This window comes from Pristiophorus japonicus, chromosome 11 (genome assembly GCF_044704955.1).
Source record: "Pristiophorus japonicus isolate sPriJap1 chromosome 11, sPriJap1.hap1, whole genome shotgun sequence".
In the NCBI taxonomy this organism is placed as follows: domain Eukaryota; kingdom Metazoa; phylum Chordata; class Chondrichthyes; family Pristiophoridae; genus Pristiophorus; species Pristiophorus japonicus.
The window spans coordinates 64,319,202-64,337,650 of record NC_091987.1 but is presented as its reverse complement, the minus strand read 5'-3'; the positions used below and the strand labels follow the sequence as shown (position 1 = coordinate 64,337,650).

The following is an 18,449-nucleotide window of genomic DNA, read 5'->3' as shown; positions in this document are numbered from 1 at the left end:
ATGCGGTGTCACTTTGTTCCTATTGGTTCTCAGTCAGTACATTGCGAAATGATATAGTTCCAAATTACAGAAGGTACTTGACAGTACTACAAGTTTAATGGCAGTGAAAATTAAGGCATGTTGCAGAGTTCTCTGGTCTCGCATCTAATTTACCATTTTTCAATCTATCTCAAACAGTCCACAATGTGATGCATTTAAAATGTGAAAAAAATCAAGCAGTTAAAGTATTGCTGGCGCAATGTTGTCAAATATTATCACATTTTGACAATCAATGAAAGACTTGCATTTCTATTGCGCCTTTCATTACCTCAGGACATCCCAAAGCGCTTTACAGCCAATGAAGTACTTTTTGAAGTGTAGTCACTGTTGTAATGCAGAAAACATGACAGCCAATTTGCGCACACAGCAAGCTCCCACAAATAGCAATGTGATCATGACCAGATAATCTGTTTTAGTGATGTTGATTAGGGATAAATATTCACCAGATCACAGGGGATAACATCCCTGTTCTTCTTTGAAATAGTGCCATGGGATCATTTACATCCAACTGAAGGGGCAGACGGTACCTCGGTTTAACGTCTTATCCAAAAGACAGCACCTCAGACAGCGCAGCACTCCTCCAGAACTGCATTGGAGTGTCAGCCTAGATTTTTGTGCTCAAGTCTCTGGAGTGGGACTTGAACTCACCACCTTCTGACTCAGAGACATGAATGCTACCAACTGAGCCACAGCTGACAATGGAACAATTTAATACTAAAACAGGATACATATCAGCTCACAGTGACAATGGAATACATTTATAGTCCATTGTTTCTTGCTCTAAATTTAAGTTTGCCTTGCTTGCTTGTGTAATGCCTATTATGTTCACTCACTATTTTCCAGTTAAATGCCAAAGATGAACTATCTTTTACCCACACATACACAAGACCTAACAATTCCATTTGCATGAAAGACAAAACATTTTAAGAAAAACAGTTAGACTTTTTAGTTTATTTGTATACTGCAAATATAAACAGGTTTAATAGAAGTAAACACATCTTATTTTCAAAAACCAATGAAATATGAATTAGAGAGTCTGTATTTGCTTTAGTTATTTACTCAAAAGTAGAACAGGGGAGCACAAAATGCAGAGTTCATGGAAAAAATAAAATAAAAGTCTGGTAATTGAATTCAGCGTCTTCATATGTATAAACAGACAAGCTCTCGCCAATCTCATTACAGAACTTCTGCAAAAAGGAACTGAACCTGAACAAGCAATGGTCAGAATTAAGTTGAGTGAATTATTAGCTACAATTGAAAGGCAGCGGCATTTTGACAACCCAGAACATATTCTGAGAATGTTTCGATTGTGTAAACTTTTGGAGTTACATGGTGAAGTGTCTTGTGTAATCATACTCGATTGTTGGAATGACTGCTTGAACAAATTTCAAAAAAATAAGAAGGTACCTGAAAACCAATTGGTTAAGGAAACATCACTAAAAACCAAAACAATTAATTATTGTACAACTGCTTCTTTTGTTTTAGATGCAAATAAATACTTTAGCGCTACAAGTCTGAATATTTCTGTGTCCTCAGAAGGACATCTAGAAATCCTTAATGACCGAAGAGGTTAATAATTGGAAACACACTATGGCCCAGAATTTGCAGTCAGTGGCGAAGCAAAGGTGCATAGTTGAAATCAACAGAAGTTAATGGGGATTCCCAGCGAAGAGCTGCTGTGATGTCAACAAGCTGTCTAAGCAGCCAATCAAAATGCAGAATTCTCACAGGCAGCGAATCAGGAAGTGGGTAAGCTCCTAAAATTCTAACTTTTAAAAAATGCTAGAGAGAGCAAGACAAAGATTGGGGCTCCCACATGGGGAAAAGGCAACCCTGAAATAAAGATGAACAAACAAAATTTTTTTTTTTTTAAGTTTCAATGGGCCCAAAATTCTTTGGAGCTAACTTAATTTTGCAAGTTTTGCCAATGTTATAACACCGTCCATAACAGATAACAGTCGATTTTTTTAGTTAACGTTTTTATGACGTCACTTGGGGTCAAACCATTTTTGGCCATTTTTACGAGTTTCGGCAATAGAGATTTTTAAAAAGCGCCGCTGGGGACCGCTTTATAAAACCTTACCTGACCAAGTCGGAGTCAGATAGAAATCGGCATTACAGCAGCCATCTTGTTTATCGGAGCTAAGTTATAGATTTTGGAGGGAGGGAAGAAGACTTACATTATATCCAAACTAATTAAAAATGTTTGTTTGTGCGGAGGGAAGAGAAACTTTATTTATTGCAGTTCCACCACCGAACTGCTGCTCACTGGGCTCGAGGCACACAGGATCGAAGTGCCGGCCGGCAGGATCGCTCCCTCGGCCAGACACAGGAGCTCGGCTTCCAAAGAAGCCTGGGGTGGGGGGGTGGAAGCCAAGCCAGGGAGAGGGGCAGCAGCGAGGGAGCCTTTCAGCCAGGGATAGGGGGATCGGGGCAGCAGCGGCTGGGGAGCCTCTTGGCCAGGGATAGGGCCGACTGTGGTGGGCCATTGGCTGGGAGGGGGCGTTTCAGCATCAAAACACTCCCAGGGCAGGTACAGCATGGATACAAAAGAAAAATACTGAATGCTGGAATCTGGAATAAAAACAGAAAATGCTGGAAATCTCAGCGGGTCGGCACGGGAAAAGTCAGCATGGGTTAGCTATAGAGTAAAGCTCTACAATTACACATTACTCTGGAAACCTAAATGCTTGGGCATGTGCAGAATGGGGCGTGTTTTGCGGCGCTATCAATTAGCTCCACCCACAGAAGCTTTCTGCGCAGCGCCAAATTCAAAAAGAAAAATGGTGAAACTTCGGATTTTTTTTGCCACTACTTTGGCTTTAAAAAAAAAAATCGGCCGTTAATCTTAAATAGCGCCAAAAAAAGGCAATGTGTAATTTTGGGCCCTTAAATTATTAATTTTTTATTAAAATCGATAAATTTGACACTGCACAAACTTAAAATTAGTTTTTCAGGGCCATAACCTTTGTTTAGCAGTTAATCCGCTGTTAAAATTCCAGTTACATCTAATCACTTTGTTTCTAACTTTTAATGGGGTATTTAATAGCATAATTATTGCAAAAGAGCTGAAGTTTTCATCACTTACCATGATTTGAGAGATTTTACTGATTGCTGGCTCTGCACTGGGGGGGAACAGCGCAGCCTGTGGAGGAGTTACATTAGCCTGCGCATGTGCTAAATCCTGAAGTTGTGGTCAGTTTTAGAGGCAAAAGGATGGTGCTGAACGCTGCCAATTTGCCGTTATCAGGATCGCAAATTCCGGGCCATTATGTTAAGTGATCTTACCTAGGCTGCTTCAAATTATCTTACAGCCATAGGGCAGTAGGAGCTGAAGACAGAAGTAAAATAGAAACCAGATTAAAGGGGAACTATGCATTGCCACATGATCCTAAGTGCAATGAAGAAAATATTCCCGTACACATACTTGATGACTTCCTCATCCTTCCTTTGTCAGATTTAAATCATAAAACATTGAGATGCAACCTGGGAGCAGACATTTTGCAGACCGAATCCCACCAGTGGCATCTCAGTTGGGTACAGAGGATTGTGATCCCAAACCCAGACGTCATTGTATATTAAGTAGCTTATATTCACCTTCATGTTATTTTCCTTTCATGTGTTTTAAACTATTAGATGCATTGGAACCAACCTGAAACTCTTGTTTTACAGAAAAGATTTCTTCGTGGTCTTAATGCCTTCCCAGATGTATCACAATTGACATGAAAAGTGTAATTGATTACATAAAGTACAGCTTTCAATTCTAGTAACTTCAAAATGAAGCCAGTTTAATGAAAATGAGCTATTTTAAAAAGGTTCATGCCATGTGTAGTATTTCTTTCTGTCTAAAAGGGCTGTCCCTCACATGGGCTAGCACATGTAAAAGAGATGTACCCATTATGGCAATACTCATACAGATGACACTTTTTTAGTCAGCTGGGTATCTGACATGTGTGAAACTCATCATTATGTTTTTTTAAATCTCTAAAACAAGCTATTGAAATATCTACACATGTAGAATTTCTCTTTGTCCAATACAGAGTGCCCACTTTCACCCTATAGTGGCACAACCCACTCACCCAAGTCCAGAGAGTTTAGGCACAATTTGGCAGATCCAAGGTTTAAGGAAACCTAAGTGTATGAAGGAACTGCTGGAGTGTAATCAATAAAATAATACAGCTCGACAGTATGGAACACTGGTTAGCATCCAACTGTATGTCCAGTTAAGACCACTTTACTTGTTGGGCCGCTCAGCCTGCTGGGCCAGGCCGCCACGCTGCTCCTTCCGCTCCCTGGCCTGCTCCGATGGTGCTCACAGGCCGGGGCCAGGCTGAGCGGCCCCCGGCCTGCGAGCACCATCGGAGCGGGTCGGAGAACGGAAGGAGCAGCGTGGCGGCATACCACTCCTAGGAGCAGCACGTGCTGGAGCAGGAGAGCAACGGCAGTGAAGAAGGATGTCACCAAGATCCAGGTCGGTGATTAGAGTGTGGGCAGCTACAGCAGGAGCAGTGAGGTCAGGGCGAAGGAGCGGTGAGAGATTGTAGAGGGATGTGATCAAGGCCCAGGAGAGGCGGGAGTTCGGGGCCCAGAAGAGGCGAGGGCCCAGGGGTAGCACGAGCCAGCCCACACTGCGATGTTTGTGGACTAGGTCCATGCAGCAGAATTGGTCTCCAGTCATCTTGGTTAATCCTTGCCACTGGACCAAGACCTAGCTCTGTCAAGCTCATGTGGTGGCTGGTGTGCAACGGCCAACACATGTTAAAAAAATCCACGCACAGGCATCTTCCACCATTCAAGATTTTGTTCGGGACCTGGAATTTTAGGTTCTTCATTGAAACACCTGTGAACTTTTTGACAAGGAATCAAGTCATCCTCGATTCGAGGGACTGCCTATGATGATGATGACCTGTTGGGGCACTGGCTTGCAAGGTTACCTCATGCAAAGTGGGAAAAATTCCAGCTCTTAGTCACAGGTCTACCCTCCTGGTTCCATTAACGTGCCAGGCTGGCCAATTAACCATCACCAGTGCCCTGGAGTATTACAGACTTACCTGGTTCAGATATTGGATTACAGAGTCCGCCAAAGATGGGTGCTTTAGATTTGAACTTCCAGTCAGTTGTGGCACTTAAACCCCAAACAGAGAATGCTTATCTCCCCGATCCCCGTCCCCCCAAACATTCATTAGCTGGTCATTGGATAACTGACAAGGGTGGGTTTGAGCCTTTACTGGAAAATAGCAGATACAAGGAGTTCCGCACGAGTAGCATTATGAGCAGCACAAAAATGAGAGTGTTGAACACAACATGGACCGATATAATTCCCCATGGTTCCATCAGTTGGAGAAGCAGAGGTTCATCAGCATCCGCCTCCTTCTGCTACTACAGCCGTCTGCACCTGCTACTCTCCTCATTATCAATTTGTTCACCTCCTCACACCTGTACCATTTTCCCCACACACTAGCAACACTATTCTACCCTGACATGCACATCCTCAAAGTATCTCACTAGGCTAAAATGAACAGCTTCTTTCTTGTAGGAGAAGCTGACACATAATAACAAGGAGCAGGCAGCCACAAGAGGAGGCCAGGAGATATCCAGCCTGTTCCCCTCTGGGGTGGGGGTCCTCAGGAGCGTGGCCTCTGGAGAAATCCAAAGAGCCATCTCATCCTCTTTTCCTTCTCGCTGAAATCAGACCCTCACACAATACATAATAAAAAAAAATGCTTTCAGCAGTTACACATCGGTCACTGCTCACCCTTGCCACCACCTGCTAACTCTTGTCCCTCTCAGATCCTGAAACCCGAGAGGGCACAGCATGACTGCAGGAAGAAGACAACAGCTCTCAAGCAAACATCAGCTCAGAGATTGGCATCCGACATAGTTTAAAGGCTAGATTTCAGGTCTCCACTGTGAAATTCACAGAAGACAAGTTAATAGGACAGCCCAGGAAGCATGTCATTGGAGGACGACCTCACATTCTAGCCCTGCTGCAGAGGGTGGAGATGAAGACCTCGAGGATCCCGCCTACAGAAGAGAGCAGGTAGCTATAACACACTGTCTTCCAAGTGCACTGGGCAGCCTGGCTGAGAGCTTCCGTCCAATGGCAGAGAGCATGGAGGAGTTCAACTCCAGATTGCGCAGTCTGGGCACCCAGACCATGCAGTCAACCATGGATCAAGTGGTTAGTTCTAAAGTACATTAATATGAGACTGCTGTTAACTTTGAACAATGGAATAGGAGGGCAGCAAAGGGAATTTAGGAGCTAGACCATTATACTCTCTGCTACCCCTGCTTCCCTTTAGCAAGTGATCAATAATCAGACTACTACTGCTGTGGGATCAAGCTCTATGTATTCATTGTGTCCCCCCCATTCCACTCCCACCCCCCCACCTCTTCCCCCGCCGCAATGAGTTAGACCCACAGATAATCCATTCGCCTGCCACTGATATTCCTGGATATATTTCCCCATATTAGCACCTACTCCTGTCCTTCATAGGACCTAATTATAAGCCAGGAGAAGCTGGCATATCCAGGCATGGACTATTGCCTCCTGCATCATTGCCAACAATCCTTTTTTCACCGTCGGCTTTTCCAGCCCCATGTAATATGGTAATCTGGAAAACAGTTGATTTCAGGTTGGCATAATTCCTGTGGCTTCCCTCTTCTGTATATCGAGGTGGGCGACTGGGTGATGTCATCAGGACCCAGGTTGCCGTTTGGAGCGTGGGCAGGAGTATCGGCGGGGTCCAGGTACAGCAGAGGAGCGGGAAGGTCGTGGTGGATGTGCGGCGAGTGTTCGAGGCAGAGGAGCGTTGAGGGATCGTGGCTGAGATTCGGTGGGTGATCGTGGCGGAGGTTCAGCAAATGTTTGGTACAGAGGTGCGGTGGGAGATCATGGTGGAGGTGCGACGAATGTTTGATGCGGAGGAGTGGTGATGGATCGTGGCAGAGGTGCGGTGAATGTTTGTGACGGAGGAGCGGCGAGAGATCGTGGCGGAGGTGCGGCAAATGAAGGTACGGGACCCAGAAGAGCCGAGGGCCCAGGGGCAGCACGGGCCAGCCCACACTGCGATATGTGCGCGCGCTAGGTCCGTGCAGCAGAGCAGATCTCCAGTCGTCCTGGTTAACTCTTGCCATTGGATAAAGCCCTAGCTCTGTCAAGCCCACGTGGTGGCTGATGTGCAACGGTCATCACATGTTAAAAAAATCCACGCACAGGCATCTTCCACCCCTTCAATTGGAGTTCAGGACTGGAATATCAGGTCCCTCACTGAAACATCTGTGAACTCATGTGGAAGCAAGTCATCCTCGTTCAAGGGACCGCCTATGATGATGATGATATGCAGTGAAACATTGAGGTGAGCCACAGTGGATTAGGAGACAACTTCAGCTGTTTTACAAGCCCTTCGTCAAGGGTAGCTGGAGAAGTTGACACCTGTGAGAAAAGCAGCTGGTTGGAGACTGTGTGTTAAAGGTACTAGATAAATGCAATTTGTTACTAGAAAAGGAAAAAGATGAAAATCTAAGCTTCCATTAACATTTTGGCTCAGTTTGTTAACCTCCAAGGATACATGTGTACACCGAGATCACCTCCGCCTTCTGCAACTGTTTCAATGATTTTTTTCATTACCTCTGCGTGCCTGTAACACAAAAAGTTAGATACTTTTAAACTGTTATTTACAAATACACGTGGACCCTGACAGAAAAGAGAGTAAATACAAGTGATCCCTCAGGAATGATTAGGTTAAATTATTGCATTCTGTCACTTACATAGGAAAATCTAGACTTAACATTAAACAGAAACCTGGCTGCAAACTGGACAAGAATGGTTAAAATATCAGGAGGATATACTTAGAAGGTATAACAAAGCTAAGAAAGGAGTTAGGAGTGACAATATTGATAAGAGGGAATAATTGCTGCAGAGTGTTGATGTAAACAAAAAAGGAGTACAGAGCCAGTATGGTTAGGGCCCAAAGTTTTAAAAAAAGGACTTGTTACATTAGTTAGGGGCATTTTACAGACCTCCAAATTGTGCAATGGAAAAGGAAGAGAAAATCTGCAGTCAGATTAGAGAGATGAGCAAGAATTAATATTGTCCTGGGAGATTTTAATTATCCGCTTATCAATTGAGACAGAAGAGTAAATGACGAAAAGGGAATAGAATTCCTAAAATGTATAAAGAACTTCTTCCGCAAGCAGCATGTTAGTATGCCTACAATGGCAGAAGCATTGCTAGATCTGGATATGAATAATGAAACAGATCGCGTAGGTGAGATAAATGCAAGTGAACAGTTGGGACCACAAAATTATATATAATGGGAAAAACTAAAACACCAGATTAGTTTAGAGCACATTTTAAAGAGTATGAGAAGCACGATGGCTGGTGTGAGGTAGAAGGAAAGATTGGCACACAGTGGGATTCTTTTTTTAAAAAAAGATAGAGAATAAGTATATCCCATTAAAAAATGAAACTAGTACTAATTTTAGGATGTCACAGAGAAATAAAGAGATTAACTAATTAAAATTGAATAAGGCAGCTTAGAAGAATAATAATGTTGAAAAAAGCTATAGGAAATTATGAAAAAATAAGAGGTTAAGAGCAGGATAAGGAAAGCAAAGAGGGAGTATGAGGAAAAATATATAATGAAAGAAACAGTAAAGTATTTTATTAGTACATCAGTTAAAAAAAATGTTAAAAGCAAGGTGGGAGCTCTGCAAGGTGAGGATCGTCAATTTGTAGATGATTTATAGGGGAGTTATTAAATACGTACTTTGCATTGGTCTTTAATAAAGAGGATTTATGGGAGAGGAGGTGAATTCTGAAGTGGCCGAGAGCAAAATAACAATGGATAAAAGGAAAATTTTAGATAAGTTTAGTTCAGCTAAAGAAAGTCAGGGTCCAACAGGACATATCCTAGAATCTTGAGGGAGATCTTAAAGAGCCCTTAAAAATTATATTGCAGGGCTCCATTGAGTGTGGATGGGTGCTAGAAGACTGGAGAATGGACAATATAATATGCATTTTTAAAAAGGGAGACAGTGCTAATTTGGATAATTACAGGAGAGTTACCTTAACAAGAGGTAACAAGTGGTAGAGAAGAGTTTTTACGCGTGAAATTACCACCCAGCTAGATGAAATCTTTGGGAAGGTAACAGACATTGTAGAGTGGAGATATGCAGTGTACGTGGACTTTAGGAAAGCCTTTAGCAAGGTACCACACGGGAGATTACTAGTGAAGATTAAGGGGTGTAGAATTAGGAGGATAGAAAATTGGATTAAATATTGATTAGAAGAGAAAAAAAAGAGTTGGAGTTAAGGCCAGTTTTTCTAGCGTGGTTGGAAGTAGGAAACGGTGTCCCATAGCATTTAGTTTTGAGGGCAATGATTTGGGCATAAGCGTAGAGGGAGTGCTTTCAAAATGTGTAGATGATACCAAATTAGGAAATATAGTTAAGTCCTTAGAATACCGTAGAAAGTTGCAAAGGATATTGATAAAGTGGGGAATGGGCTAGAATGTGGCAGATGGAAGTCAATACAAGTAAGTGTGACGTGATCCATTTTGGTAAAAGAACAGCAGTAATTATACTCAATGGAAGTAGGATCAGTGCTGTGGAACAGCAGAGGGATTTGGGAGCACAGGTTCACAGGACATTAAAAAGTAGTACCTCGGGATGATAAAACAGAAAAAAAGCTAATGGAATTCTAGGTTTCTCACAAGAGCTATAGAATAGTCAGAGGAGCAGCTTGGAGTGAGAGGCTGGAGCTGTGGGCAAATCAAAAAAAGTTCGTCAGCGCAGCAGCAGAATCAACAACGCGGAGGTTGGAATTGGAGAGGAGCAGAGGTCGGGAGCGGGCTGGAGGTCGGGGGCGGCGAGGTCCAGGACGGAGGGGGAGAGGGGGCGGCGAGGTCCAGGACGGCGGGGGAGAGGGGGCGGCGAGGTCCAGGACGGAGGGGGAGAGGGGGCGGCGAGGTCCAGGACGGAGGGGGAGAGGGGGCGGCGAGGTCCAGGACGGAGGGGGAGAGGGGGCAGCGAGGTCCAGGACGGAGGGGGAGAGGGGGCGGCGAGGTCCAAGACGGAGGGGGAGAGGGGGCGGCGAGGTCCAGGACGGAGGGGGAGAGGGGGCGGCGAGGTCCAGGACGGAGGGGAAAAGGGGGCGGCGAGGTCCGGGGGAGGGGGAGAGGGGGCGGCGAGGTCCAGGGGAGGGGGCGGCGAGGTCCAGGACGGAGGGGGAGAGGGGGCGGCGAGGTCCAGGACGGAGGGGGAGAGGGGGCGGCGAGGTCCAGGACGGAGGGGAAAAGGGGGCGGCGAGGTCCGGGGGAGGGGGAGAGGGGGCGGCGAGGTCCAGGGGAGGGGGCGGCGAGGTCCAGGACGGAGGGGGAGAGGGGGCGGCGAGGTCCAGGACGGAGGGGGAGAGGGGGCGGCGAAGTCCGGGGGAGGGGGCGGCGAAGTCCGGGGGAGGGGGCGGCGAGGTCCAGGACGGAGGGGGAGAGGGGGCGGCGAGGTCCAGGACGGAGGGGGAGAGGGGGCGGCGAGGTCCGGGGGAGGGGGAGAGGGGGTGGCGAGGTCCAGGGGAGGGGGCGGCGAGGTCCAGGACGGAGGGGGAGAGGGGGCGGCGAGGTCCAGGACGGAGGGGGAGAGGGGACGGCGAGGTCCGGGGGAGGGGGCGACGAGGTCCAGGACGGAGGGGGAGAGGGGACGGCGAGGTCCGGGGGAGGGGGCGATGAGGTCCAGGACGGAGGGGGAGAGGGGGCGGCGAAGTCCGGGGGAGGGGGCGGCGAGGTCCAGGACGGAGGGGGAGAGGGGGCGGCGAGGTCCGGGGGAGGGGGCGGCGAGGTCCAGGACGGAGTGGGAGAGGGAGCGGCGAGGTCCGGGGGAGGGGGCGGCGAGGAGAGGACAGACGAGGCATGGATGAGCGGAGAGGTCGGAGCCGAGTGGACAAGACCAAGGGAAGGCGCACCACGGGCCAATAGTGAGGCTGTGAGGTCATGAGGCTCACATTGCGTACTATGAATTCCACACACAGCACCCACTTATTGCGGCGAAACACGAATTGGGGAGCACCCTCTGAAGCAGCGCCGAGCGATGCCAGCGACAGCTTCAGGCACGTGAACTGGGCTTCAGGCTGCCTGCGGGGCGATACTTAAAAGGGAGGTGGCGGTCATTTAAAATAAAAAGACGAATTTCATCTGCGCCCTTTTGGCGCTTCGATCGCAGGGTCGTGCCGCGATTGGTTAGCCCAGCACACTGCTCGAGTGCTGGGTTGTTGGCATGGCACGGCACACCCACTCCCCGGTACTGGGTCCGGGGAGGCCCGTTTCCTCACTGCAGAGTTTGCAGCTTTGGCCCTACCCTTTACTGAAGGGAAGAGCCCTTCCTACACGGCAGTGCTACCCGGCCCAGTGCGTAGCGCTGAGCCGCGCTCCCAACCCGTTCACCTCACTAGCACCCCAGAAAGGAAGTGGAGCACTTTATTTTGCGTTGTACTGCCTTTCGGAAGCGGTAACCCAAATTTTGAGAGCGTGTGAGACTTCCGTGCAAAATGTCCGCCTCCCGATGTCACCGCCCCCAAACAGGGCGCATCGGAATTTCACCCCCTTCGAACAGAGGCCTGCAGCAAAAGCAATGTACCATCCTCACTCGTCAAATCAAAGAATGTGCCAGTGATCACGTAATTCTTACAAAATATACTATTTACTGAAAACAACTACGTCCAGTCATGTAGTTACGAACCAAAGATAAGGAATGACAGGTAGTTGTAATCTGCACAAACTAACAGAGAGGATGTTGTGCAATCACAGCAGAGTAGTTGAAATAGTCAGAATGACAGTGAGAAAAATACCTTGCACTGTGTAAAGTGTGGAAATGCCGGAATCTTAAAAAACAAAATATTTGAACTAGCCTAGTTCGGAATTAAAACATATTGGGCCAGGTTTGCGACCGGGTTTTTGCTGTGAAAACCCGGTCGGCACTTCCAAGTACCGGCGGAGAGAGGTGCGCCGACGTGCAAAAGATTGCGTTTGCGTTGTACTTTCGGCACTCTCCTGGCCCGTACACCGCATCCAGAATACCGACAGGTTTGCAGCCCTGCCAAATATGAAAACCTGCATAAAAGGTAAGTTAAAGCTTTTATTTTTAAAAAAAAATTATTGTTCAGCGATTTTGTAGCTAAGGGTTTTGTGAATTTTTTTTCCCCCTCCCAAGGCCTCTCTCGCAGCACTCCCAGCCCCGGACTAAAGTTGCCGAACCTCGCAGTTTGCACCGCGAATCGTCGTACAACGCCTCCTTTACAAGGCTAAAGTTCGGCCTAAAAATGGTAGCGCAGTGAAAAAAGTAATTTTGGCGTAAAACTACCATTTTTGCAACCAAAGATCTAGCTGATAAAGGTATACATTTATTAAATATTTTAGGATTAATTCCTCCAATGTTATGGTATTTGTGGAGTTTTGTGTACATTATTTTCACCAAAAATTCACTAAATTTATTATAGCTTGATCATTTCATTCCATTATTTCAATAAACGTAATAATCCAGCATGACAACTTCACTTGAAAACTCTCGAAGATCTGAGTCAAGTAACCAGACATTCCTATGGAACAAGATGAGTGGCACAAGAATGCATCCCCACCTCAAGTGGATCAACAGCACACCTTTCATGTAGATTCAAACTCAACTGTGTGACAACTGACTGTGCCGAGCCTCAAAGTGTTAAATGATGTGTAGTCAGGAAAATCCACAGATGTAAGCAGTTCCAATGAGATATTACATTATAGATCAGGGTACATCCATAACGAACATTATTTGGCATTGAATTCATCAAAAAGATGTTGAGAAATATGAATATCAGAAAGTATATGCTCAACATTATCCTTGTTTCACGTTTAGGAAAGCCTAAGTGTTTACCTATCAATTGTAAATCAGATACTTGATAAATTAATAGACATTTCAATGAACATATTTTCAAAACTACTTGGAAAGGGAGCTTTAGAAATTACTTTGCATACCAAATTCTTTGACAATAGATAATTTAGATTAAGTATTTATTTCTCAATGTGAATAATTCAGGATAACATATTATTCAAGACAATCAGATATTTAAAAAATTACCCGTGAGTATTTTACTATTTCATTTTAACAAACATTTATGAATCCCGAGTTCTCAGTTTAATTGTTAGCTTTTGAAAATTGACGTGTACCTGCATGGATGAACAGAACACATTGAAGGTGGAGGCAAGTGAGGATGATTTTCAATTGTCACTGTTTTCTTGACATGGTCCTGACTAATGTCTTCATACATCTCTTCAACAGTCAGTGGGTGTCGTTGCTGAAAATAGCATGATGTCAGAATAAAATAGTTACTAAACCCAAGGTTTAATATGGTTTTTAAATACATTAATCTTAATTTATATAACATTTATACCACAAGAGCAGAATTTGGTGTATTCCTCACTTCAGTCACACCCTCTATAACAAAATCAATAATGTTTAATGAAATAAAGCCCACAGGAAGGTTTGTGAAATACTATGCATCCTATGTAACAACGCTTTAAAAAAATAACTATTTATTTACCTCATCATAACCAAACAACCAAAGTCTTGGCGTCTGATAATACTTGTCGTATGTAATGTACAGATCATAGGTTCTAGTTTGAAGAATCCCATCTTCTCCAGTAACATCTGCTTTAGGTTTGTTCGCTTCTACTATCTTACTAGTATCCAGAGTTGCCTAGTGCAAAACATAATTCAAAAAATATACATCAGGTTTCAACTATCCCATACCCAAATCCAAATATAATTTTTATTGTAGCATTTAAGTAAAATCTGCCTTTCTCTCCCTTTCCATTTAAATTCTATTCTCCTAACTTTTAGAGAGTTGTGTGCCATTCCCTAGCAGAGAAAGCAGGCTTCTACTGCTCGGAGATAAGTAGAGTGGCTAGGACAATCTATACTCTGATTTTCTCTTTGTATGAGGAAAAATACCTGAATACCAGAAGTTGCTGCTTGGGAACCATACACACCAGAGGTTAGATTATCTGATTGAGCAGTAGTCTAGTCCAGGTAGTTATTAGCAGCCTTTAGTATCCCGACCCTGCTTGTTTATTGGTGGGTTCAGCTTTATTTAAAAAGTCTGGGTGAGCTCCTGTCTTCTGGTAGGCCTGGTGTTGGAAGTTTGCTTAAGTTAGGCTGACCATATTTTCTGAACTGAATTTGGAAACACACAGGAGCACAGCAAAGTAGCGAGGCTGGAAAATGTAGGTTGGGCAGCACAGCGAGGCAAAAATATTTAGTAGGCTATATTTGAATAGTTGCACATACACTACAAATGAAAAACAATGTGCATATAATTACCGCGGGTGCGACAGCACGCTACTGAAACGCATTCAGACACCTGGCCCCCCCTCCCCCCACCACAAGTGACTGAAGTACACTTGCCCCCTCCCCTGCAGTGACTGAGGTGGCACTGCTCCCTCCACCTCTCCCCCCGTAATTGAGTTCACACATGACCCTCCCCCCAGTGAGGTCACACATGCCGCGCTGCCCCCCCTCCCCCCAGCACCCCCCGCAGCGAGTGAGGTTTTAACTGACCACCCCGCCCAGTGATTGAGGCCACACCTGACCCCTCTCCTCCCCCCCACCCCCAATGACTGAGATCACATCTGACCCCAACCCCCCCCTCCCCGCCCCAGTGACTGAGGCCACACCTGATATCAATCACCTTGGGCTCTTGTCTTTGGGGGTCAAAGAAATTTCCCAGTTTTTTCCTAAATTGGTCTAAAGTTTTTCCTATGCCAGGAGATTGAGTTACTCAGTACACCTTAACTAGCAGACTCATGACAATAAGCACAGTTTATTATACAATACTTGAGCAAGATGGGAAAGGCAAGAACAACATTAAACTAGGTCTGCAGATGGTGCTCTAAGATGACAACTGGGATAAATCTCTACTGTAGTTTCATACTACATTGACTAATTAAATGATGTTGCTCAGTATTAACAGGTATAATCTTCAAAAGAGCTTTGACAAAAACAAATTCCTTTGGTTTAATGCATAAACTGATAAATATAGCATAATGCACAATCTAGTAATGGTTGCTTAGCAACAAAGCAGAGGAATTGATCAGATCAGCCATGATCTTATTGAATGGCGGAGCAGGCTCGAGGGGCCGTATGGCCTACCAGTGTTCCTATTTCTTATGTTATTATATAACCATGAAGTGTGAAGCTCAAATGATACACCACTGACTTTAATTTGTACACCAAATGTTCAGACTGAAAACCATATAAAAAGGATTTGATTGGCTAATACAGGGTGTTCTAAGACCATGGCAGAGGAGAATTTCCCTGTTCCCGCCGTATTGGATCATCTGGATGCAGTGCATAGTGGAAAGTTGGACAGGGAGGCGTGCATGCCCCTAAGGAAGCCCATCCAATTTGCCGTCCAAAATTGATGGAAAATGCTGGGCTTCCTTAGTCACGTGCTCCTCCCTTACTGATTCTCCTCGATATGCTAAATCCATGCAATCCATTACACTCAGGTGCACAGGTTTTTCATATCCTCAAAATATGGCGTTTTAAGAGTTCTTTTACCGAAGCACGAAAGGTAAATTAAGGTTACAGTTTGTACATTAAACAAATAACTGCAGAGGAGGGCAGTTAAAACATACACGTCTTGTTTTCTAATATTGAAGCAATTTGTAGCTTACGTCGTCTGCATCTTCTAACAAGCCACTCTCTTCATAGGCTGCAAGAAAGGAAATATTTATCAAGATGCTGGAACTAGAATGCAAACTATATAGTGATTCATAATCACATTAACATATTGCTAGATTTTTTAATCTAAACTTGTGTAGTGGCACAGATCACTGAATAAAATGCCATGTAATGCTTTCCAGTGCAGTGACTAGGGCTATATCTTTCCTTTATCTCCCTTCAGTCTTCAAGTGCTTGTTCTAACTCAGAATACATTTAAATCAGTCAGATGATTCAGCTATAGGATAAGGAGATGACTATTTAACATCTTGAGGAGCCAACGGCAAACCTCTTCCCCCAGACTGTGCAATGAAGAGTTGGTAAGTCTGGCATTGGCCAGTCTTTTTTTTTGCCTCAAAAGTGTTCTACTGGGGCAACCAGAAGCAAAAACTAAAATGGCAACATAGGGACCACAAATAGCAGCCAGCAGTTCAACGATGATAACAAGTAGTCAAGCTACAATAGATGGATAATGGCAATAGTTTTTAATGAAATTGGCTAATTGTGGATAACTTTGAGGTAATTCCCATTGTTTTTTGTTTGAATCATTTCCCATACTGTCTGAGAAATCAACAACTTGCATTTATATAGTACCTTTAATGTAGTAAAAGTCTTAAGGCATAATCAGACAAAAATTGACATACATTAGGACAGGTGATCAAAAGCATGCCCAAAGAGGTAGGTTTTAAACAGCATCTTAAAAGGAGAGAGATAAATAACCTATTGAAATGTTAATCTTGTTTGACACCCCATTTTTAATGGCTGTAGCTATCAGATATTTAGCTTATGTCCACTACTGGCCAATAGTGTTATCTGTTCTACTCACACTCTCTCATGACAAAGGAAATCCCAGCAGCCATAGTTTTAAAATAAAATCCCATTCTATTAGCCTAGCTAAAATTTGTATGAAAAAATGTAACACACAATTTAAAATCTGATGCATGATCGAGCACACACCCATCACCCACCATTAATATAAGCTCCCCGAACATCTATTTGAGATGTAATTAAGGTGGCATGATTCAAACACTTATCATAAAAATGCATGTGGTAACTTGACAGTAGCTGATGTTGAAACTAAGGCTGAAATGAAGGTTAATTTCTCAAAGCAGTGAATTATGATAAAACTTGCCTGTCTACAAGCAAGTAGTTATTCACCAACAGTAACTACTGAACTAGTGTCAAATTTGCTCAACCATTGGTGGCCTTGCCTTCTGTTGCCTAGGCCTCAAGCTCTGAAATTCCCTGCCTAAACCTCTCCACCTCTCTTTCCTCCTTCAAGACACTCCTTAAAACCTACCTCTTTGATCTCTTGTGGTTTGTGTCAAATTTTGTGTCTCATAATACTCCAGTGAAGCGCCTTGGGATGTTTCACTACATTAAAGATGCTATATAAATACAAGTTGTTGTTGAGGGAAGTTACTAGTGATTGTAAGACTACAGCATTTGGATGGCCGAACCTACAAATTGACCAAATTCTTAGAACCCAGTATACCTTACAGGTCAAGAAACCTTTTTGTTGAACTTTAAGAAATGCAGACAAGTGAAGTAACTGTCCCATGGATTGATAAGACTAAGAGAACAATCCCTGCATATGTAACTGTCCTACGGATTAGTAAGAGAACCAACCGAGCTCACAGAAGTTTCATTGGACTGAAGCATAAAACCTTTTTGATCGTCTGGATAGTTTGGAACACGCATGTAGTAGGCCGATACCAATTTTCTAAGTATAATTACAGTGTGAAGTCTCTCATCCACTGTTGCAGTCACAAGATTAGTAACCTGGTCAGTTACTAAGGGAATCAGCGAGTTAATTTCCGATCGCTGACCGCGGCTGGAATTAACCCTGTGTTAGTGTCTTTGCTTTGTATTAATCATTTAGGTAATAGGCAATTTTAACTGTTGCAACCTTAATGGGATAGCTTGGTGTGGGCAGATTGTGCATTTAATGCCATCGGAAATTGCTTGCATTTCTTTTGATTATTCTAAGTAAAGATAACCCCTGGATTGGGGTGGTGAAGAAACATCCTGTGTCTGTGTTGTTCTGTCTCACAAGTTTGAACCCTGTAAAGTGTAGGGTCAAGATAAGATCTTACCTTTTACTAAAACAGGTTTTATCCTGTAAGTCTTGACACTATTCAGTGGAAAGTAAACTCTGTTTAGTGTCCAAAGTACTTGAACGTGTTATCGCCTCCCAAATCCGTGACCATCTTTCCCTGAATTCAATGTTTGAATCTCTTCAATCTGGTTTTTGCCCCGCCACAGTACCAATATGGCTCTCGTCAAAATTACAAATGACATCCTTTATGACTGTGACAAAGGTAAACTATCTCTCCTCGTCCTTCTGGACCTGTCTGCAGCCTTTGACACAGTTGGCCACACCATCCTCCTCCAACGCCTCTCCATCATCGTCCAGCTAGGTGGGACTGCATCCGCCTGGTTCCATTCTTATCTATCTAATCGTAGCCAGAAATGGCTTCTCTTCCCACTCCCGCATCATTACCTCTGGTCTCCCCCAAGGATCTATTCTTGGACCCCCCCCCTATTTCTCATCTATATGCTGGCCCTTGGTGATATCATCTGAAAACACGGAGTCAGTTTCCACATGTATGCTGACGACACCCAACTCTACCTCTCCAACACTTGTCTTGACCCCTGCT

At 44.4% G+C, this 18,449-nt stretch overlaps 1 protein-coding gene across 1 annotated transcript in view; it reads right to left on the bottom strand.

Moving 5' to 3' along the window:
• Positions 1 to 1,010: 1,010 nt before the first annotated feature.
• The window catches only part of atg3 (autophagy related 3), a 50,331-nt gene continuing 32,892 nt past the window's right edge, over positions 1,011 to 18,449 (bottom strand). Inside the window, exons 6-10 of the mRNA XM_070892704.1 lie at positions 15,744 to 15,781; positions 13,610 to 13,765; positions 13,236 to 13,363; positions 7,611 to 7,679; positions 1,011 to 1,446 (exon numbers count right to left, since the gene is read on the bottom strand). Of these exons, the coding sequence (XP_070748805.1) occupies positions 1,365 to 1,446; positions 7,611 to 7,679; positions 13,236 to 13,363; positions 13,610 to 13,765; positions 15,744 to 15,781 (473 nt within the window). The 3' untranslated portion in view covers positions 1,011 to 1,364. The remainder of the gene's footprint in view (positions 1,447 to 7,610; positions 7,680 to 13,235; positions 13,364 to 13,609; positions 13,766 to 15,743; positions 15,782 to 18,449) is intronic.